Raw genomic sequence first — 24,141 nt, forward strand, 5'->3', positions numbered from 1 at the left:
TATTATTTTTTTTTTCAGCTGAATTAAAAATTACTTTAACGAAAACTATTTTAAGTTTTTTTTTTTTAGTGTTAACTAAAAAACAACACTGGAAAAAGAAAGACGATGAAGAAACCAAAAGGAGGGAAAACATATTGACAGCATAGTCTAAGAGGTTTACAGCTCATCACACTGAACCTAACCTCCCTGGACGTGGACGGAAGATAAAAAGTATATTTACTGTATATATACTGTATTTTTTGCACTAAAAGGTGCACTTAGAATCCTTAATTTTTCCCAAAATCTGTCACTGTGCCTTTTAATCCGGTGCGCTTTATGTACAAATTTTACCAGTCAGGTTATACAGGACAGTGTTATACAGGTGTTTCAGTTTAGTTCTCCAGCACCTACACTGAAGTAGCATTTGCATTAGCCGCTAATGCTAATGCTTATGCTCCAGCCTTAGTGCTGAAGAAATTTGGAAATCTAAGCTTACTGTAAGTAAATGGAAGCGCTTTACTCACCCAAACAAACAGTTTTCAGGAGAGAAATGTGTGTAGATTAACATCCAGTTTTCATTTAACTGTAAAAGAAAGTCTTTTTTATAACAGTTTTGTTTACTTAGCTTAGCTTTCCTGAACTTAACTCAGTGGTGAGACCTGCTGAATTATAAGTTCCTTATAGTGTCTCTTAAAATGCACCTTATAATCCAGTGCGTTTTATGAATGAAAATAGATCAGAAAATAGATGTTAATTGGCAGTGTGCCTTATCATGCAGTGTGCCTTATAGTGCAAAAAATGCGGTATGAATTTGAAGATTGAAACAAAGGATTGTTTGAATGGTGTCTAAACAACCACAATCAACTTCTTACCAATGGATGGTGTGTTTTCTTATTGAAGTAAAGGGGTACTTTAAGTATTTTTGACCATGGCTGTTTGCTGTGTAATAATCTATTAAAATAAAATAGGAAATTAAAGAGTTATTAGCTATTAGACCAGGCATTTGTGTTACTAAAATTGGCAGGGAGGGTTGTGATTTTTTTATTTGTTAATGAATATCAGTAAACTGCTGCAAACATACAGCTAGAAAACAGCCCATAATAATGTACCAGAGGCTGTTGTATTCCCTGTTTAAACTGGTGCCTGTGCTGATCCTGTAAGACCTGCTATAGTAAAGATAGCAGCTAAAAAAATAAGCTTGTGGGAGTAAATATATTAAAATAAATTATATCTATGTTTCTATGTGTTTTTTTTTTCTGTCTCAGAACGAATATATTTTCACATTGTTCATTTGAAGAGTGTTCATGCGTTTGTTCTGTTCTTGTCCACAGATAAGGTGCCTCACTTCGCCAGGCTGGGGGATGTGGAGGTGAACGCTGGACAGAACGCTACCTTTCAGTGTGCAGCCACGGGACGAGCTGCCAAGACTGATCCCTTCATCATGGAGGTAAGATACAGAGTTTTTCTATTGTAATCAGCACCTTTTCTTGGTTGTTGTTTTCTTGGTAATTTTCAACCAGTTCAGCACATTTAAACCAACAAATGTAGACCCTGGAACCAGGAAAGTTCTTTTGCAGTGAAAACCGAAGAATACTATGTTCTTCGGTGCAAACCGTGTTCACCACCTTTGTGCAGCGCCCTCTATTGATGATGTATGATAAGAGGTTTTGACTGTTCCACTAAAACTGGTGGAAACATGGGCTGGTTTACTATAAGCCTGAACAGAACTGGTTCAAGAACCACAATTATTTTTGGTGGAAAAGCTCTAATAGAATAGAGGTGGAAATGAAAGACGGAAGTGAAGAAAGCAACAGTCAAGTTTGGGATTAAATGAATATGGAATACTGGGTTAGTTCTCGCTCTTCTTCACAGGGGCTCCAATATCATTTTATATCATTAAAGTGACAAAATTGGATTAGGAACACATTTTGAGGTCATTGCACAGCATTACAACATAACTACATAACATAACATCACTACTTTATAAAAAAAAAATAACATTAGTGAACTTTACTTATTTCATAATATCCTGATGATTTAACTTTTGATATATTGATATATGGACTGGTAAAATTTGATATATTGATTTTACTTTTAGGGATTTAGGGCGAGAATGGCTAGTTGCACAGAGCATGCGGAAGAATCATTTCATACTAGGCAAGTGTGATACGGTCACTTTTCAGAGTGGATGAATCCGAATCCAGGTTATGTTCAGTCAGACACAGAGAAAGAGAGAGAGAGTGCTCTCAGTCAGAAACCTCACTTTTTACTATGAGTGAATGAGCTACTGAGCTCTGAGTTTCCTCTTCTGAAGTCTCCAATGCTCCACCAGCAGCTCACGTTCAGTAAAACTGAGCCGGATCCTCTTTTAGAGGATGTACGTGTGACCTAAGTACATAAATACGTGTGACCTAAGTACATAAAAACGTGTGACGTGGACAGAAGAACTCCTGCGAAAAGACCCTAGTATTTAGAATGAATATATTAGGCTTAGCAAGGAAGGTCATTCCAGCACACTGGTTCCACTCAGAAATTACTGCTTCTGCTTTCAGTTTCGAAACAAAATAATATGGACTGCTGCTTTAAGAGAATTTGGGAAACCGATTATTCCCCCCTCACTGTGAATGTTAACATGTTGTGTTCAATAAAACCATGCAAACATATAATTCTTTTTTGTGTGGGATTAGTTTAAGCAGAATGTTTTTGTCTATTGTTGTGACTTAGATGGAGATCAGAACACATTTAACTGCCAATTTATGCAGAAATCCAAGTAATGCAAAAGGGTTCACATACTTTTTCTTGCAACTACTTGTGAAATGTTTTTTTTTTTTTCTTTTAAATATGTTGAAATAAATAACATAGATACAGAAATAGTTTGGACTGTAGTAATCACTGTCCAACACCAGCTAAGAAGCACACACTTTTTTTTTTTAAACAGTGGAACAAAAAGAGGTAAGAGATACAGTAGAAGAAGCTCCCCACACTTAGCGTTGTTGTATACAGTACATACTCTAATTACACTTAGGAGACATTTGAAATGAGCAGCCCACTCAGAGATGCCTTGATAAGCTGAGGTTACCCTGCTAATTTCACACTTAATTCATCCACGCCACTTCCAGCCAAACCCACTCCAGTCTCCCCTTCAGCTTCTCTATTAGCATTCCTCTGAGCGCGCTCATTCCACTGCCGGCTCCAGTGGCCGTTTCTTGGCCTGCGTCCACCATACGTAACGGGAGAAGTCTTCATCGGCGTGTCAGAAATCTCCACTGCAGCCTCTCCACGCCGTCCTTGAAGCAGCACATCTGAAGTGCTTTTGAAACGATTGAAGTTTTCGCAAGGGTCTGCTGCAAATGAGCTCTCCACATCGGATATTCCAGGAAGGATTCATTTATTTTAGATTTTTGTACTTCTTCACTGGATTCTTAATATACTGCTATCTTTTATATGTAAATTCCATCACAATAAAGTCCTTTGTTGACTAAAGGAATTTTAAATTGCACCACATAAACACATAAACTGATATATCTTGAATTACGTAGACAGACACGCGCTCAATTGTTGATACATAAAAGCTCCAGATGAAAAGATTTGAAACAGAGAGAAGCAGAATGCGAGTTTTGTTCCCATTTTGACGGTTGGACACACACTTCTTCATTAGTGTGTGATAAAACTGCTTCTTTCATCCTTTAAGACAGTCCTGAAATACACTCATGGGCCTTGATATGATTCTTTTGTGAAATGTAAGATTTGAACTGGTGTTACAACTGGTGATGTCATATATATCTTAGCAATCTCAATCTTTCATAATTGTATTAAAAATGCAAAATGAAAAAAAAAAAGAAAATATATATATATATATATATATATATATATATATATATATTAATCAAAAAATAATAATACATTTTTATTTATTGTATTTATAATGGCATTTTAAGACACTCAATCATACCTTACAATAAAAATTAGAACAATTTAAACAATAATAGCAAAAATACATTTTATATGTAAACTACTGTATATATTTCATTATCCATTCCTTTCTTAATTTATTTCTTTGTTTTAGTGTAATGTGCTACTATCCATAATAAGTATATATTGTCGCTGTTCAATAAAAACAAAAACAAAAAACATCTGCATCTCCATTTTTGAACATTTGTAGTTCACGACATAATTTGAAAAACAATCTGTCCCTTACACTGTGTCAAAAAAGGGACCAATAGAAATCTTTTTTTACATTGACTTCCATTGAAATTTAAGAATGTAAAGTGGCATTAACCTCCTGATTTTCACTGACTTCACCCTCAGCTCAAATTAGAAAAGGCTATAAAAGGGGAGGGGTAGTTTGGGAGGGGCACTGGGTGATGTATGGGTTTAGAGAGAGGGCAGGAGGGAGAGCTGATTGGCTGAGCTGCAGCAGCTGCAGTGTGCCTCTGATAGCGGTGAGATGAAGATGGTTGGACATCAGCAGGGGGACGGTATTATTTATTGTCTGATCTGCATATTCTGATGTGTCTACGAAACCATACCAAAGTATGCAGACGCATCACAGAAATTACGACAGTAAAAGCCTTTTTTTTAAGTTAGATTTTTTTTTTTTTTATTTAAGCAGGACTGGTATGTTTCATTACCTCAAAGGAACACATTTAAGCTATTAATGGAAAAAATATGGTTTTGGGCAGGGGTCAGCAATTAGGTTTGGCCTTGGGCCAGATTTTTTCCAAGCCATTAAGTGGCGGGCCACAAAAAAAACAAATCAATAAAATTAAATAAAATCTGTTTTGAAAAATGAAGTGTAATGGGATGGAGTGCAGACTAGTAGCTTGCCTACTAGGGCTACTTTCATTTGGGTATGCAGTTATATGTTATATAATGGTTAGTTGGATGACTGTAGTGTTGTAGGTTTTAAGAGCAAGTTGCTATTTTCTTTAGTGCAAATAAAAGACTGTATTCTGACTGAGATCAGCAATTAAGTAACTTCACAGTGTTTCTGGTGGCAGTATGTATGTTAATGATTATTTACAATGAAACTCTTTTCAGTGTATGGTTAGCAAAAATTTTGCCATACTTCATTATTAACCACAAATATTTAAAATACTTATGCTGATTAAACCACTTTTTATGTCTTTATTTATACCAAAACTGTGCTAATTCACCCCAGTAAATCAAATTAATGACAAAAACCTAGCTCTACTCTTGGTAGGTCTTGTGTAAAGTCTGTTAGTTTGTCCAGGAATGCATGTGTACAGCATGTTGTTTAGTGGTGGCTCAAAACTCTCAATACTGCACTGCTTTCTCAGGCTCTAGGGATCCCAGGAGCGAGGACTTTTTAGGATGGTGCCATTGTGTGTATGGTTGAGCCGTTGTGAGCATATGTAAACGCATAGTTTACAGCAAGTACTGTATATCTCTGACCATAGTTTCACAAATAAAAAGTACATGCTATATGGCATGTTCCACCGAATCAGGGCCATTTCTGTCTCCAGGTAAAAACATGTATAAATGTGCACACAAAATAACTTTAAAATACATTTTATTATGAAGCATAGCTTCTTGTACATTGACCTAATTGCAAAAGTAAAACATTAATAAAAAATATTTAAAACATTGAGAAAAATTGCATTTGCTACCTGTCCCCATTCTCTACCTATTAAATTTACGATGAAATATAATTATTAAAATCCTTCAGAGATGTAAACCCATAAATCCCTGGGCTTTCTCTCGAGCCTGTTACCGTAAAACATAACCCCGTCTGAAACATCTGGAACATTCCACATCTGGAAGTCACATCTACAACAGGAAGTGACATCAGCTGGTTCTTCTGAGGATCATGGAAAGACCAAAATTACGTTCCCTCGTCTGTTTTACAGTATATTTGATCTTTTTTTGTAACTATGAGCTGAGAAGGTCAATCTCAACGATCTCTCCTGTTATCTAAAGTAATTCTTAGATCTTATTTGTTTATTTTTAAAATAAAAATTTTAGCAAAATGACTAGAATGTTTTTGTTTATTCTGTGCTAAAAACTCTCATTTTTGTTACTTTCATTCCGTTCACATAAAAAGTAACAGGAGTGAGTGCAGGTAACAGGAGTGAGTTCCAGTAACAGGAGTGAGTTCCAGTAACCGGAGTGTTTATTTTTATTATTATTTTTTTTTTCATAAATATCAATTATTTAAACATGCAGGCAAGCATTTTTTTTTTAATAAACACTTTTAATTAGGAATTAGTGGAACAACCAACCATTGGGACCGTCTTTGGCTTAAAAACTGTGAAAAAAAAAAAAAAAGGTAAAGCTGCCTGAGTTTGACCTGTACATGCTTTTAATAATAGTGGTATATATGTGTTATTAGATTCAGAGATAAAAAAAAAAAAGAAGATTGGAAAAAAAAATAAAGTTTAATTTGGAAGAGTTACAACAAGCAAATGGCACCCATTTGGTGGAATGGCCCATATATATATACACACTATATGTTGCACTAATTCTCACCTTGGTGTCAGGTAGCTAGCGCTAGGTTTGGGATATGTATTTTTTTTCGTCTTTATTCGGCTATAGAATCAACAGCTTGCTAGGCCTCATGTTCTCTATATAAATCAGCTATCGTTAGCTAACTAAGTCACCTCATTTCACAGTTTATCAGACGATGCATGAATATAAATATGTGAGTGTGTGTGTGAGTGTGAGTGTTTGGTTGTTGAGGTAGTGAAACTGTTCCCTGTGTAACTTTGTTTGGGTCATTATGCCCTTTACTCCGACATACAGCAGCATCAGGAGTGCATTGTGGCCCATTACGACTATGTTTCTCCGCCGTTTGATGCTAAAGAGGTTGTGTGTGGCAGACTAATTGCTAGTGCTTACTTTGATCCTCAAAGCTTCCGAGAGAGACCCGGCTGGGCCCTTTCGCAATCCCTGCTCTCGCCGTTCTTCAAACAGAACAAAATAATAAGGGCTCATGTAGCGTCCTCATTCAGTTGCCCCAATGTTTTCTGCTAGCTTTATTTTTCTTTCTTTCTACTCTTTTCTTAGAATTGCTTACGTTTCTTCAGCAGGTTCGTCTGTCTTGAGTTTGTCGGAGATCTGTTGGCTTCTAATTAAATCAAAACTACAACTAAAGGAAAGAAAAACTGCAAGTAAAGTGTCGTGCTGTGATAAACCGACGGAGGAGAAGAGGGTAGAAGTGTGCATTGCAGACTGACGCTGTTTTATTTATGCAGGCTAATTAATGGCAGGCCTGCAGGCATTGCTGCTTTCTATTCTGGATGGATGAAGGAAACATCTGTAATCAAACTCAATTTTGCAAGTTTAATGTGGAAATGAAGTGAAAGAAACAAAGGAATGAAAGATTTACCAGGATAAAGTATACCAGGATTCTCAACTATAGCTACTTATCATTCTAGCACTGGGAAAAAAAAGTGAGTTTAAAAAGAAAATTATATTAATTGCTCAAAATTGTGTTGGGATTGTGGCTGCAGAGCAGGAGTACACAGTATGTATAAAACGCTGTATGTATTATATGTGCTATTTATATTACAGTTATCATTATGTACTTACAAGCAAACTTGTAGACTATAAGCCTATAAACATACCTCTTTTGAATGTCTAAAACATACATTTAGATTATTAAAATAAAAAAAAAATTGCTTCTGGACAAAATAACTTATTAATAATTTGGGTAAGAAGAAAATTCAATTAAGAAGAAAATAAGTCTTGGTCTGGATCAAACTGAGCTGTGATTTGATTTGTATTCAGTGGCAAAACTTGGACTATCAGACCTGTGAATTTATTTAAAATGCACTTTTATTTTTTAAGTCTTGTATTGACTTAAAATAGCATAATAACTTAATAATGGTAATTTATAAGTGTTGAAAACTGATATTTCCAAATATCTATCTATCTATCTATCTATCTATCTATCTATCTATCTATCTATCTATCTATCTATCTATCTATCTATCTATCTATCTATCTATCTATCTATCTATCTATCTATCTATCCATATATCTATCCATCTATCTGCATAACTATTGATTCCTGGCATCATTTATTTACATTTTGGGTGTGTCCTCTCACCACTAACTCACCATCAGTGTGCAGTCTTGTAGATAAGGGCTACCTTTGCTTGTGTAGTTACTTAATACACACTCAAAAAAAGAATAAGTCGTTTGCCAGTATATTTTTATTAGCGCAATAACATGAATAACTATTTTGTAAGGTTAGCTTGTGCTTTTGTTTTGTAAAAGATGATGAAATTGCTCCACATCCTTTACACGTTAAGCTTTTCTTTATATAGGAAAACTAATTCAGCTCAGGATTCCTTCAGCCGAAGTCAAACTTTACAACAAAGCATCTGGTAACTTGCTCTTACAGCCTACAGCACAGCAACCAGAAAGTCAATTACTAAGTATATCCAATTACCCAAGAGTGGGAAAGACTACACACTGATGGTGAGGTAGTGGTGGGAGACACGCCATTTATGCAAATAAATGATGCCACGACTTAATAGGGAAGATGCGTGGATTAATAAAGTGCTACAAGACTTGTGAAGTGGAATGTAGGCGGGGTGTAAACTCAAAGTTCAGTTCTGTCCCCCCACACAGCTAAGGTGAGTGATGAAAATTAGGGTGGTGTTGGGGTGGAGGTGGCTATGAGGTCGCTACTCAAAAAGGTGAGGTGCGACTGGTTGGTACATATAGGACTAAGGGGAGGAGCTCAGGTAATTGAGGCGCGGCCCATATCCCACACCTTTGGTAATTCTCAACAACACAAAATCTTTTCACATAATTTAAAGTATGAGGTTATTATGAAAAAAGTGAAATGAAAAAGTTCACAAATGTTATTTGAGAAAGTACTTTTTAAAGGGCCATTAAACCCCCTAAGTTTAGCTGACTTCACCCTTAGCTCAAATTTGAAAAAGGCAAAACAAATGTATGGGTGATGTATGGGTTTAGAGGCGGGGCAGGAGGGAGATCTGATTGGCTGAGCTGCAGCAGCAATGTGCCTCTGATAGTGATGAGACGCAGATAGTTGGACGTCATAAGAGGGAGGTGGGGGGTAGTATTTTTTGATTGACTGATCTGTGTATTGTGGTGATGTGTCTGCATACCAAAGTAAAATAAAAGTGCAAAACAAAGTTAGGAAATGTTTATAAAAATTTTAAGCAGGACTGAAAACATTTCACTTATTAATGGGAAAAGTAGGGTTAAAGGTTTAGTGGCTTTTTAAATTCCAGTGATGTTCAGTATTGGCATATCGATATCGGCAGAATTGGTATCTAAAAGTCGATATCTCAGTACAGATGGAAGAGATATATCATGCAGCCCTCCTTTGTCCACAAAAGCTAACATGGAGCAGTCTCTAGGAGCAGCTCGGGATTCTTCCTAAAGTTTTCATGTACTCCTTACAGAGAAAGTTTTTTTTTATTTTTTTTTTTCGTGCAGCAATCCCCCCAGCTTGTCATTCTGCAGATGGGAGCACCATGTCTCTCCGGCTTTGCCGTTTCATCCTTTTCAGCTCGCCCAGGTGTCAAACTCGCTCAGCCCAGAGAGAGACGGCTTACATAAACACGCGGGCGCGCAAAACTTCTTATGTCTCCTTCCTTCACTCGGAGCTCGGCGGCTCCACCCGCGGAGAAGGCGAGCGGCGGAGCTTTCCGCCCTGGATGCGGCTTTGTGGAAACACCTGGAGGCTGCGCGCGCCGCGTATGCATCTGGTATTGATAGAGGAAAGGCGTGAAAGATGGATACAGTGAGAGCGAGCGGAAGGGCAGGAAGTGTGAAGAAATAACACGCGTGTGCTCTGACATTTCTGAATTCCTCCTCAGCCGCTCCAAGCCTTCCTGTCTATCTGGCTTTATTCTGTTACGCTGCGTTTGTTTCCTGTCACCTTTTCTCTTCTCTCGCGCTCAGGCTCTCTCTCTTTCTCTCTCTCTCTCTCGCGCGCGCGCTCCCACATGCTTTCCCTGCCTCGTGCCGCCTCTCTCATCTCTGATGATGCTTCATGTCTTATTAATATGAAAGCTATTAGCGTTTACGTAAGAATTCTGAGGCATCGTAAGTGTGTGCCGGTCTTCCTTTTCTTCTACAGGCGAAATTCAATCCACCTTTAATGTGTGCACTTTTTCAATTTCTCTCTACACTGTAATTCATGGATGCACAGCTCCTGGAGGAATCCTGGGAAGCTTGTCTCCATCAAAGTTTAGTAGCTGTCCAACTCAAACACACCTACCTTCTCTGCTAATTAACCGATGAGTTCAAGAAGAGCATCCCTCACATTTTCAATCAGCAAGAGTTCTAGTAATGCAACAGGATATATGGCATACATAGTGTGTTACATGCAAGCTTTTGAGTAGTTGTGGCGAAAAGTGATTTTTTTGGGAGATTAAAAGAATTAAAAGAACCAATTGATTCGGAAAAAAAAGATTCAACCTTGTCAAACGTTCGAATCATCATGAGCAATCAGGCCCTTTACCTTTAAGTTTGTCTTCAAGTTCAAAACGGTCCCAAACAGCAGACCTAGATGTCTTTTTCCAGATTGTTCAAATTTTACAAAAGGTAATGCTAATGGTTTAGCAAATTATGAACAATAATAATGCAAGGCAACTTATGTGTGATATTTTTTCTCTCTGCCCCAGTTTTTACTTTCTTAGTGGCAAAGAGCAAGAAAAGCAAAAAAAGGTTTCAAACCTGTCACTTGGCTTTTTTCATTGTGGTTCAAGTTAATCGACTCGATTAACGAGATTCGAATTTGACGCCACTACTCTTGAGATGACAGCAGTCTGTGGATGAAAAGTATGTTTTTTTTTTTTCTTTCTAAATTTGGATATGGACGATTTAGATTTTTTTTGTTTGTTAATGAGCAGATTCTTTGATTGATTTATTTACTCTTTCTCTCTTTCTCTCTTTTTCTCAGAGGCGGAATGGTGTTCTCATGGCTCCATATTCACTCACCTCGCAAGTTGGCGAGCGCCGAGTGGTCGCGTGGTTCCAGGTGGGCGGGGCTCAGCGCGGAGAGCAGGACCTGTACCGCTGCATCACACAATCTTCTTACGGAGCAGCCGTGTCCAACTTCGCTGAGCTTATAGTCAGAGGTAATAATTCATATTTCATGTAGAGGCACACATACATTCACTACAGGCCAAACCCAATAAATACAGAACTGAATATAAACTGTGTTTTGTTTAATAAACAAGGAACGCTGATTTATTGATTTATTTATTTATTTATTTATTTATTTATTTATTTTTCACATTTGCCATTTTAAATGGTTTGATGGTATTTGGAAAAAAAGACAAATTTCTTCATGGTTACACTGGAAAAATACTAACTCTCACCAAGATAAACATTTCTACTGACCCGTTGCACCTATTTTTATTTTAGCTAGTCTAATTTAAGTTCAGTAAGATGCCTATTCTAAGTTCTGCTGACAACCCTAAAAGTTTTGGTCCAGTCTTTAGCTGTTGAAATATTATAATATTATTATTAAAATATTAATATTATATATGTTGAAATATTATCTGTGAACCAAATACACCTAAGTTGGTCCAACTACATATTTTGCATAGTGTCGGCTACATTTGTTTAATTGGGTTAATTATTAAGCAGTATCAAAGTTGACCAAACTGCCAATTTTACGCTGCATCAAGTAAATGTAAAGTATACTGAATGCAATTAAAGGAAAAAGGAAAATTAAACATAATTTTTAACAAATACATTTTATTTGCCAAACTATTATTAAAAACATCACATTTTTATAGTTAACAGTGACAAAAAATATACTATGTTTAAATAAAAAAATGTTATGTTAATAAAAAGTACTGTGAACAAACAGTATATTTAAAAATAAATATGATTAGTTTTTTTCTTTAAGTACTAATTTGGTCAAAAACTCATACTCATGCTCATATTTTGACACAGCAGTGAAATTTAGTGTTTAGTTTTCTTAACACTGTTCTTACTTTTCCTGATAAGAAAGGACAAAAAAGTATAAAAATCTAGGTAACTCTATGTTCCCTCTCTCTAATGTTGTGATAATTATAGGAAACTATATATATATATACTATTTTTTTCTGCTGTTAAACATGGTGGCGGGTGTATATGATTCTGGACAATGTCAAAACATGTCCTCTGTCAGTGTTTCTTTAAATATTTGATCCTAAATTCATTTATATTGTGGGTTAGCAAATATCCTGCACATATAATCTGATGCTGCTGACCAGACCAATTGTGATGATCTATAAACATTCTTAAATAGGAAATTGATACTGACCCATTTCTGTGAAACATGAATGATCGAATCAGATGTATCTTATTAAATGCTATGAGAAAACACAATAAAATAATTTCACCAGCTAATTAGGAGTTAATCAGTTGTACTCTACTGATACAGACATTATAGATTATCTCATTACATACAATCCAGTTTGTTTCTACAGTAACAATACAGATGTTTTCTTCTTATCTTATCATGTTACCTATCTACATTTTTCCATTTTTTTTTTGTAAATCTAAGCATTCAGACCACCCACTCTTCTGAAGAACAAGATGTGTTGGAAACGTTAACAAGATGACATGCTGTTAAAACGAGAAGCCACAAATGAATCTGTGGGAAATATGCAGGTTTCTTCTTGCTCAGACATCATGGCTCAACGGGCAGCCCTCCCTGTATCAGCAGCGAACAGTAGAGAAACAGTAGTGCTCCATAAACCCATGCTACTTTCACCATGATCAGACGCTAGGATTATAAAGCCTGACCACATGAACATTCACTTCCCCACATCTACCAGCCGTTACCTTTTAAATAATGACTCTTTTCTGCACTTCTCCTACACCTACCACTGTGATTACAGCAGCAAGAAATACCACGTTGTGTAGTTTTACGTACAGATAGTCTACTCTTGGTGGAAATATGAATTTAATGATCACTGGTTAAAGCCATGTTACTGAAACTTCTGTACAACAAGCTATAACAAGTATGCTGTGACAAATTTTAATTCTCTAATATGGAGGTGCTTAATGGCTCTGTAGCACTCAAATCCAGATCCAGAAGAGCCAAATGACCCCTGGAGGCTCCTGCCAGCTTGTCGTAAGCCAGTGTGTAGCATGACATATGGCCTATGTGACCAATATGTCTGATCTTTTAACTAAAATAAGTATCTGTTCATTTGTTTGTGCATAAATCAAGTAGTTACTCCCATTCAATTATGTTTAGATTTTTTATTTTTAGATTTTACAGGCATGCTAAAGTAAAAATGGCTTTACTCAGTTGATTTTAAATACTACTTAAATACTTATATACTTGACTTGACATTCATTTATGTTAAGATTTTGTATATATATATATATATATATATATATTGTACAGACATGCTATACTAAAAATTGCTTTACTCAGTTGACTTTAAGTAGTTGACTTAGTTGATTTTAAATAGCATTGTCACTCCAAATTGTATTTTTTGTATGTACGTGTTAGAAACTTACCAGATTACCAGAGTTAATATTGCCAATAATATATATTTATTTGCATAATGGGAGTGTCCCAAACCGCAAACTCACCATCAGTACTGTTTAGTCTTCTCAAAAAGGGTTACCTTCACTGAAATATAGAGTTAATGCAAAAAATAAAAGTAAAAATAAATAACACACACTATTAATAGGATTCTCAGTATTTTTTGTATTAATGCCTTAATGTAAAAAAAAATAATAATAAAACAAAACTTTTGTTTATTCAGGGAAGGTTAAAAGTTATCTTGTGTTTCTTGTACAGTCCTGCACACTGCATGCCTGGCCTTTCTTTTATTTATTCTATTTATCTATTTATTTATATTTAATGTAAAAAGCAACCCAACTTAGACTTTCTTTAATGTAGTCAAAACTCACAAATCCGTTTTTAAGCTTAGCTAATAGATAAAAAACTGGCTTATATATCCTACAACACTGTGGTCAAGCAGTCAATCATTAGCTACAATTCTATTGAAGAGCCAAAGTAATGAAGCCTTGGTGGGCAAGACTACGCACTGATGGTATTACTATGCAAATAAATGATACGAGGAACCAATAGGAAAAATACATGGGTTGATATGGTGCTATAATATTTAGGTAAAATCTACTAAGATACTGTAACTAAAATACTTCCTCAGTGAGCTTCCTGAGTTACAGAGTGTGAATTAACATTTAAGTTGAAGAATTTACCAAAACACTCAGAAGTTCCTGAATTTGCAGAGGAATTTGAATAATTTCTTCCAAGGCGTTTCCTCTGCACATGCTCAGTGAAGAACTTGAAATGGGTTGAGTGCAGTTTATTTAAGTGTATTTAGTTCTAGAAGTCTTTCAAACAAAATTACAACTTTTCTAATATTACATGATATAAATAATTATTAGAATATTATTTAATATGTAAAGTTCACTAATACTATTTGTGAAAGTAGTGATGTTACATTTTACAGTGTTTTGCATTAATGATATCCAGTATTCCAAGAGTAATGTCAAATGCAACCAATATACTTAACAATATCCAAAAACCAAGAAGCAGTATGGTCTTTTTCTATTGGCTCACTTTTACTTGTTTACTCCCACTTCCCTGTTCTAATCTAATGTGAAACTACATAGCAAATGATTTAGTGTAAAACACAAATATCCCTCAAATACTGTACAAAAAACTGACTCTCTCTCATGTTGTAACGCTGTGTTGAAGGACGGGACAAGGAGAGCGGACGCTAATGCAAGTAATATTTATTGAAAAACAGAAAACAAAACATAAACCAAACAGAAACTCAGACACATGGAGACCAACTAACAGACGGGATTAACACAGCCGTGACAGACGTGAAAACGCACAAGAACCGACAAAAACACTACTGACAGAGACGCTTAAATACACACACAAGGCGGGAAAGAGAACAGGTAACACCTGGGGACTGACTAACGAGGGGCGGAGCTACACATGGACACAGGTGAGTGGAAAAACACCAGGGAAGAAACACAGAGAAGCCGGGACACGTGAGAATAACAGACATGAGAAAAGACAGAAAACAGGCAAAAGATGTGACACATGTGATAAATTATCATGGAAAATAAATTGTATCATGGTAGAAAATAATGGGCTAATAATGTGGTTTCAGCACTTTTGAACACATTTTTAGTGTCTGTCCATTAGCTTTTTTAAATAGGTAAGACCCGTACCATACAGCTCTGGAAAAAAAATAAGAGACCACTCCAGTTACTGAATCAGTTTTTTGGATTTTGCTATTTATAGGTTTATGTTTGAGTAAAATGAACATTGTTATTTTATTCTATAAACTACAGACAACATTTCTCCCAAATCCCAAATAAAAATATTGTCATTTAGAGCATTTATTTGCAGAAAATGAGAAATGACTGAAATAATAAAAACAGATACAGAGCTTTCAGACCTCAAATAATGCAAAGAAAACAAGTTCATATTCATAAAGTTTTAAGAGTTCAGAAAAATCAATATTTGGTGGAATAACCCTGGTTTTTAATCACAGTTTTTTTTTCATGCATCGTGGCATCATGTTCTCCTCTACCAGTCTTACACACTGCTTTTGGATAACTTTATGCCGCTCTAGGTGCGAAAATTCAAGCAGTTCAGCTTGGTTTGATGGCTTGTGTTTATTCATCTTCCTCTTGATTATATTCCAGAGGTTTTCAATTTGATAAAATCAAAGAAACTCATCATTTTTAGGCTGTCTCTTATTTTTTTTCTTCATAGTTTCAAAAAATAAAAGGCCACTGAATTTACGATTTTTTTGTGTCTAATTTTTTACTGGTACTGTTTATATACATTTTGCTACAGGCAGACACTGAGTTGAGAAATGCTGGCGTATCCCTTTAATGCAAATGCTCTGACATACTTTTGGCCCCGCAGCCTGTAGCAGAAGATCAAGCCAGTGAGCTGATTAGGCCTGTATTACTTCATCCCAGGCACATTTTCAGCAAAAAAAAAATAACCAAATTACACATGCAATCAGCCATGCAAATGAGACCTTATTCCGGCTTGTTATGGCCGGTGTTAAGAATCTGCTCCTTTCAAGTGCCACTTAGAATTCCGATATGATTAAAAGAGTTTGTGACTCAACTCTCTGTCAGAGCAGAAAGAAGCATTGTAGAAATTATCCAACAAGGGAAAAGTAATTACCGATCGCTTGCGGCCCATTATGAGCTGTTCTTCAGAAGAGGATAACTTTCCTGCACCTCATCTGTGCTGCTGAAGTTTTATTTCTAGCATATTTATACCAAAAATACAGCCCAATCAGTGTTTAATTTCTGTTTAAAAACAGATAAATATGTATAAATGGGATTAAGAGCACTTTAATACTGATAACTCTCAGATATTTATCAGCCTGTCAACTGATTGTGAGCGGTTTAAAGCTTTTTTATACTCATAGGCTGCTCTTTTAGACACCTTTTTGAAACTCTACACTGAAATGATTATTCAGTACATTGAACTGCAATCAATAATTGCAGGGATTATAATTTAATTTCTGCATTTATCTGAGTATTCAAGAAGTATCACTGCTGTAAATGTTACACCAGGCAAAAAGGCATATAAATCACATGTATGTGCTTCTTAAATGATGTGATTAATTAATTAACTATAGATTATAGAAAGTAAAATATAGAATCTACTCCATATTTTGAGTAAACATTACCTAAGTTGAACTTGTCTTTCCTATTGGCCCCTTGATATGCATAGTGGGCATGTCCCCACACCCTCAACCATCAGTCCCCTTGCCGTCCAGGGCTACTTTCTTTACAGTATTCGGTAGTGGTGTGCCATATCGTATCGTACGCGATAATATCGCCAAAATATTTCAATATCGTGAACGATATTATACCATGGAATATTGTATCATATCACCCACCCCTAATTATCACATCAGGGTTCTGCTTTTTTGCTGTTTTTTTTAGCAAAAGAAAAATTCACACTGTTCTCATTTCCCATTATATATCTACTAGAGACAGATTATATCCAGGACATATGGAGATATGTAGAGCGCAATATTATTCGTATCATAACATTCTGGATCATTGACTTCTGTTACAAATCTGATAAAATTCTTGTATTTTTAATCTCAGTTAAGGGTGTGCCATATCGTATATCGTATGTAATAAGAAAATGTTATATTCATTTTGGTGCAGTAGTGTATTCTTGAAATTATTTTTTTTATTCAGTATTTTGTCATATCGCCAAGAGTATCATTATCGCGAAAATACCATGAAATATTGTGATATTATTTTAGGGCCATATCGCCCACCCCTAGTATGCGGTCATGTTTTGCCTATTGGCTAAGTGATTGACTATTGGCTAAGTTGCCTCATTCTTTGTTGTAAGACATGATTTCATGTTGAAAGGTACATGAAAGGTTGCAGTGTTTCTGCTGTCAGTATTTCACCTTTCAGTACCTTGTATTTTCCCACATTTTACAAATACCAACTTCTAGCACTAGCTAAAATAGGAAAATAGCTCTGACTTCATTTTGATGAAAACAGTGTATTCTTGGTCACTATTAAAGAAGAACTCTGGTGTGAAATTGACTTTGGGTGTAGTAAAACATGGTAAAGAGAACTAACCTTTGTTGAATAGCACACCTCCGCTCTCCCGCAGCTCTCTGAGATCCAGCAATTTTATTCAATTTCTCCAATCAGGCTTTAGAATGTGTGAATATGGGGCATATTTTTTGCCGCTGCAGATAAATCACTTTGTACACCGTTGTCCAGACTTAAAGTAGCTCCGCACCTCATTGGTACAATCTGGAGAGCCCTGACATTTAAGACAAGGCATTAAGAACATTACAAGTGCAGAAGTTATAAGTTAAAAACAATTAAAAACAATCAGTTTACAATCTGTAGCATTAGCTACATCTCCAGGCAGCAGCAACTTAAAGTATACTCATAATCAGTAGAGTTACGGACTCGCAATGTTAATGGAAGCTGTGTTCCGAGCCTTCTTCACATATACAGCATGTTTTTTTCCATTTAATAAACATTTTTTCTTGTTCACTTTTAAAGTTAAAGTGACTCACAGTGCAGAGAATGTTTGGTTTAACCGAATAGCACCAAGAATCCATTATTAATGTTTTTTTCAGTTTATGTAGATGGCAGGTAGCTTTATTAACAGTGCTCTTCAGTGAAGTGTTCCCCAGTTTACTTTAGTCCTGTAATAATCCTGTAACCACGTCACTGCATGTTCCAGCAGGAAACGTGTCTTGTCGAGCTTTTCTTAAAGTCTTAAGATTCTTAATGTTCTTATTCAGCAAAGTCTAGAGTCTTCTCTTCTGTGGACCTCACACAGAGAGTTCTGACCCAGTTCCAGCACTCTGCTCTTCTCTGCTGGCTCCGCCCACACACACACTCTGCACTCTCCAGCCCTGTGGGGTATTTCAGTCCAGTGCACGTAGCTGCTGCTACAAGCTCAGTAGATTTGTCCTGTAATTTACATTGTGTATTAATGACCTGCTAATTGAAGAACTCTGCAGACATCGTAATGTCATGTACTTTCACTGTTAACCGTTATCCAGTACTGAAACAGTGCTGTCCTGAAGGGAGTGGTCTGATCCAGAATAGCAGTATCCCCCCACCCCCCCATCCACAGGGCATGAGAGGTCACTGAGTGTCTTAATGAGCGTTAAAATAATGTAAATCATATGCCATGACTATTTATAGCCAGTAGATCAATACCATTTCAGCATTAATGTGCGTAAAAATATGCATTACTGTGGAGAAATCTGAGAAAATGATATGTAAAACTATCTATCTGGGCATAAGCAGGCATAAAGTTGAAATAAATAAAAATGCATTTTTAGTAAAGGGTTACTTTAGTTGATGGCCTGTTTAAGTTGTGTTGTATCCTCACCACAAAATGCAGCAGCAGCAAATCTTTTAAATTCATTGATGAAACAAATCCTGTGTACTAATTAAGTGTTTAAAGGTTTTTATTAGTGGTGTCAATTGATTCTAAAAATATTAAACTGATTAATCACAAAATATTTTGTGATTAACTGCGATTAATCACACTTGTTCTACTTAAAACACAAGTTTTTTTTTAGTAGATATATAAATGTAAATAAAAGAATGAATGTAAAAAAAAAAAAAAAAATTTGTTTATATTAGTGGTGTCAATGAAAATACAAGTATATACTTTTATGTTTGAGGGGAGATAAAGCAAACGTGGAGCAATAGAATTAAGAATGTTTGATAAATTGGATAGAGGATTTTTTTTTTTTTACTTTATTGTTAACATCTCAGCTTGGCTGTAAGGATGTCTGATTTTTTTTTTAATAAGTTATATATAAATATTGTTTTAAAGCATGTTTTTATTTAGTTTGAAAGTAATTTTTGGTCATTTGGTCTATTTGTTTATTATTTTTAATTAAAATGTTAGATTCTAACTAAATCATAAAAATAAATTGAAAAAAAAAATAAAGTATTACATTTTGGTGTAACAACTTTGAGCATTTCTATTAGGTTGGTCCAAATTATTTATTTTTTTCAGTATAGAGTAGGAGATATTTTGACCAAGTTTGGGGTGTCCAAACAAGTGCTCCAGCAGTCTAAAGTGCTTCTACTGTGATTAGGAGATCACTGGTTTAAATCCCAGTCATGCAGCTTCCCGTCAGCTGCCGGTGCCCAGAGAAAGCACAATTGGCCTTGCTCTCTCTGGCTGGGTAGATGGCGCTCTCTACCCACATAACTCCAAAGGGTGATGTCAATCAGCACGAGGCATCTGTGAGCTGATGTATCGGAACAGGGTCGCTGCGCTTTCCTCCGATGTCGCTGTAATGCTACTCAGCAGTTTGAAAAGAAGTGGTGGCTGATTGACTTCGCGTGTATCGGAGTAGGCATGTGCTAGTCTTCACCCTCCTGCTTTTGGGGCATCACTAGTGATAGGGGATATACAGCAGCTGTATAAAAATAATAATAAATTCATTCAATGTAATCTAAGTTACACTGCCTGAACTTGAGAATTACAGCATATAGGGCATGTCTTTGCATAAATCTCTGACTTCTTGGCAGTTATAAATATTGAATTATATATTATACTGTAGAATTAAATTTACAATTACTTCAAAAGAGTTTCTCAATCTCTCTCCCTCCCTCATTCATTCCCTTGCACGCCCTCACGTTCCCCACATTCCCTCTCTCTCTCTCTCTCTCTAACCCACGGCTCGTTTTGTGGAGAAGCATTGAAACATTGAAATTAGCCCCTTGACCAGAGTACAGGCACCACTGCATCTTAATTACGATCGCTCTCGGAAACTCACGCTGCACATTTGATCTCTCTGCGGCTACTAAATTACAGCAAATTGGAAAATGTCTGCAAAGTGCTCTTAACAGCGAGTCTTATCCCAAAGCGTGAAGAGAACCTCACCTCCTTCCACTTTCTCTCTTCTCACTTTTTAATTTTTCTGTTTTTTTTCCCTCTTTTTTTTCCTGTTCTAGTCCCGCCTTCCCCGATAGCCCCGCCCCAGCTGCTGAGGTCTGGCCCCACCTACCTGATCATCCAGCTGAACACCAACTCCATAGTGGGCGACGGTCCGGTGATCCGGCGGGAGATCGTGTACAGGGCCAGTCACTCTCCGTGGTCGGAAACGCATGGAGTCAACTCTCTGTCGTATAAGGTGTGGCATTTGGAACCGGACACGGAGTACCGTATCAGCGTCCTCCTCACCAGGCCTGGAGAAGGAGGCACTGGACCCCCCGGACCACCCCTGGTCAGCAGAACCAAATGTGCTGGTGAGTAAATGGTGATATAAAATGTTTACTCTAAGCATAGAGATGCATTCTTTTGGTACTTTTACACACACTCTGCTGCTGATGAACCCTTAAACCCTGATTAAAAACACATTCTGTTCTGTTAGAATTGAGCATCATGACACACATCACAACTGGATTAAAAAAAATCATATTAATACATACCTTATTTTTTGTACTGTAATGTGCACTTTAATTTTCCTTAATTTTTAATTTTCAAAAAAATCATAAGTGAGTCTTTATTATTTATAATAATAAATAATAAAGCCACTCCGCTGAAGTACAGTTACGTTATACAGGAGTTTCAGTTTAGTTCTCCAACACCGAAACTGGAACAGTATTAGCATTAGCCGCTAACCGTGCTAAGCGCTAGCTTTTTCATCATTCAAAAGTGAGAAATATCTCCTTGTAGCCTGCTGCTAACCATGGCCACCACTGCTTGAGCAGTATTAACATTATCCGCTAACTCTGCAAAAAGCACTAGCTTTTTTGATGTTCAGAGGTGAGCTTTATTAGCCTATAGCCTGCTGCTAACCCTGGCTAGCAGTGCTGGAGCAGCATTTGCATTGGCCACTAGTGGTGCTAAGCGCTAGCTCCTTTGCCACTCGAGGCGAGTGTATCAGATTGTAGCCTGCCAGTTTACCATTGTGCTAGTGCTGCTGCACCCAGCCTTAGTGGAAATCTGGAAATCTAAAGATTACTGCAAATAAACAGAAGTGCTTTACTCATGCAAATAAACAGGAGAGTTTTCAGGAGAGAAATCTGTGTAGATTAACATCCAGTGCTTGTTTGATTTTAAAAGCATTTTTTTGAAGAACTACAGTCTTGTTTACTTAGCTTAGCTTTCTTTAACTTAGCTACTCCTCCACCACACATCCAGTGGTGAGACCTGCTAAATTAGAAGAAAAATATGGCAACACCCCTTTTCCTTACTAGTGTCGTATAATGCGCCTTATAATCAGGTGCACTTTAGCATGAAAAATATGGTAATTATCTACTCTACTCTCGTTTTGTCTTGCACCTGTTCTCCTATTCCTATTCACTCTCATTTATTTGTACACAGTTTTTGAGTAATTTTTCATCCCTTGTTTTTCCCATTAACCACATTTATTTTCATCAGTTTTATTTACCCGACAGACAACAAACTGCATGTTTTTCCTCATGGTAGATCCCTAAGCTTCACCCATCACTCAGCACTCATCTGTTTGTTGTTTTCTCATCCCTCGTTTTACACATTTTCCTTCAGGAAAGGTACTTTGTCTAGTTAGATTAATATTGAGTTTTGAGTACTTGTTTATCTGCATGTATTTTTCACCTTGCATTAAAAAAAATACATTTATATTGTCTGCCTACCAAAATCTTCTACATATTTTTTGCTGTTGATTTGTTGCTATGTTTATCAACACTTTAAAACCACTGAAAAGCAAAAGCACAATGATGTCATAGATAAGCGGCATGGTAAACTTCATGTGAAATAGAAACTGAAAGTGCTGCATTTAGAGATTCTAAATTCAAAATGAGAACCTTTAAAAGTTCCTTAAAGATCAAGTCATTTTAAATGTAAATATTGTCTAGTTATACAGTTGCAGCACATATCATATCTGTCCAATGAAAAATAAGTATCTCCAAAACAGCAACTTTACAGGAGAGATTACAAAAAAAACCTTCTAAACTTTTAATGGAAGTCAATGTATAAAGTATAAAAAGTTTATTTCAGGTCATTTTCAGATACATTTCTTTTTGTCTGTGTATCAAGAAATTTTGGCACAGTTTGTCTGTTGGAACTGTTTGTTTGGGACAGTTTGTCTGTTCATTTTATGTAGTAAACAAAAAAACAAACAAAAATTGAAATACTTTTTTTTATTGGACAGTGGGGATATATAATAAGCTTCTTTTAAATATTCTAAATCCCTGGACCCTCAATTCACTCTCCTTCCATCTAACACAAGATATATCAACACGACAATGTAAAAAGACATTTTCAGCAGAACTTTTGTTCTTTTGTCCAGATCTTTTGTCTGTCATGAATGTCTTTAATAACGTTCCATTACCACTAAATGAAGCATACCTTCTCTCCTGTTATTGACAGCACAATGCCAGCTAGCAGACCTTCATGCTGTCCTTGAATTGTTCAGCCTTGTGGAACCGCATTTTCGCTGTCATATCAAAATCACATCTCTCCGTTTTAAAACTATTTTTCCATTTTGTTTTCATAGCAGCTCAGTGAGCATCTCATTTCATTAATATTCACCAAAACTATATATAGTTTTTTTTTTCCTATTACGCTGTCAAAGTACTGATTTAGAGATAATGATCCACATCCAATGAGTATCTTCGTTATGCCATGACATGCAGGTCTAAAGGCCTTTTTATACTAAACTATCTGAACTCTTGTCCAGTAGTAATAATGGAAATTACCATAATGGCCACAAAGAGCACAGTATCATTTGGTTACAGGAGAACTCATACTCAACAGCTAGACTGAAACTGCAGGAAGGCTGTGAGCTTAAATACTTGCAAAGGCAGGTTAAACTTCATTAATTATTATTATTACATTAATTCAAATGTTGTTTTTGGGGAACCATATTTTGTAGTATAGAAACACAGAAGTTCTTGCATGCACCTCTAAGAGCACTGAGGGTGCTTGAGGTTCTACCAGCAAAGCATGCAAAAGAAGAAAAATCAACTGCTAGGTGATTTTCAATGTAATTGTAAGTTAAAAGGGACCTCTTTTAGTGATCTGTAGGCGAGATATGGGCATGTCAATGTGTCTTTGCTTTCATAACGACAGGAAAAGTACACCTTGCACAGCTCAAGATGCACAAAAGGCATATACTAATTCTCTTAATTAATAAACATGGGAGTTTTTTGGGCATAACATGATGTAAACCAATATGTGTTTCACTTGCCTTCAATTCCCTTTAAGAGCCAGGTGCGCTCTGACTTTGGCAGATTGCAATTTTAGGGGTGCAGCTACCTGAACATGTCCACCAAATCTTAGCAGAGTAAACTGATCTGCTTGTTAAATCTTGTTTATTCTGTTTGTTGTTGATGTAAAAGTTTGCATAGCTGCCAAGAATCGTGCACTATGGGTTTGTGCACTTCTGTGTATCTATAGGTGCATAACAAGCAGTTGTAAAGTTGTGAAGAGGTAGAGTTACAGGTATACAGTGAATAGCTCTATTTGAGTAATGTTCTAATCCATATTAGGGCAAAAACTACTCAACTAATTAAAGAAAAAAAAACTGTAACAAGTAAAGGTCAGTCAATTCGAAACATTTAAAGAAATTTGAAAGGAATTTGAATGTACTCTACAGTCACAAATACCATCAAATATGTTATGATAAAACTGGCACTCATCAGGACCTCCTTAGGAAAGGAAGAGCTTGAGTT

The 24,141-nt window shown here is 36.2% G+C and overlaps 1 protein-coding gene across 5 annotated transcripts in view; it reads left to right on the forward strand.

The window, feature by feature from the left end:
* The window catches only part of ptprua (protein tyrosine phosphatase receptor type Ua), a 558,925-nt gene that overhangs the window by 323,051 nt on the left and 211,733 nt on the right, over positions 1-24,141 (forward strand). For all 5 annotated transcript variants that reach the window (XM_049476164.1, XM_022682961.2, XM_022682962.2 and 2 more), the window contains exons 5-7: positions 1,311-1,426; positions 10,889-11,066; positions 20,437-20,730. In XM_049476164.1, the coding sequence (XP_049332121.1) occupies positions 1,311-1,426; positions 10,889-11,066; positions 20,437-20,730 (588 nt within the window). The remainder of the gene's footprint in view (positions 1-1,310; positions 1,427-10,888; positions 11,067-20,436; positions 20,731-24,141) is intronic.

This window comes from Astyanax mexicanus, chromosome 3, assembly GCF_023375975.1.
Source record: "Astyanax mexicanus isolate ESR-SI-001 chromosome 3, AstMex3_surface, whole genome shotgun sequence".
Lineage (NCBI taxonomy): Eukaryota > Metazoa > Chordata > Actinopteri > Characiformes > Acestrorhamphidae > Astyanax > Astyanax mexicanus.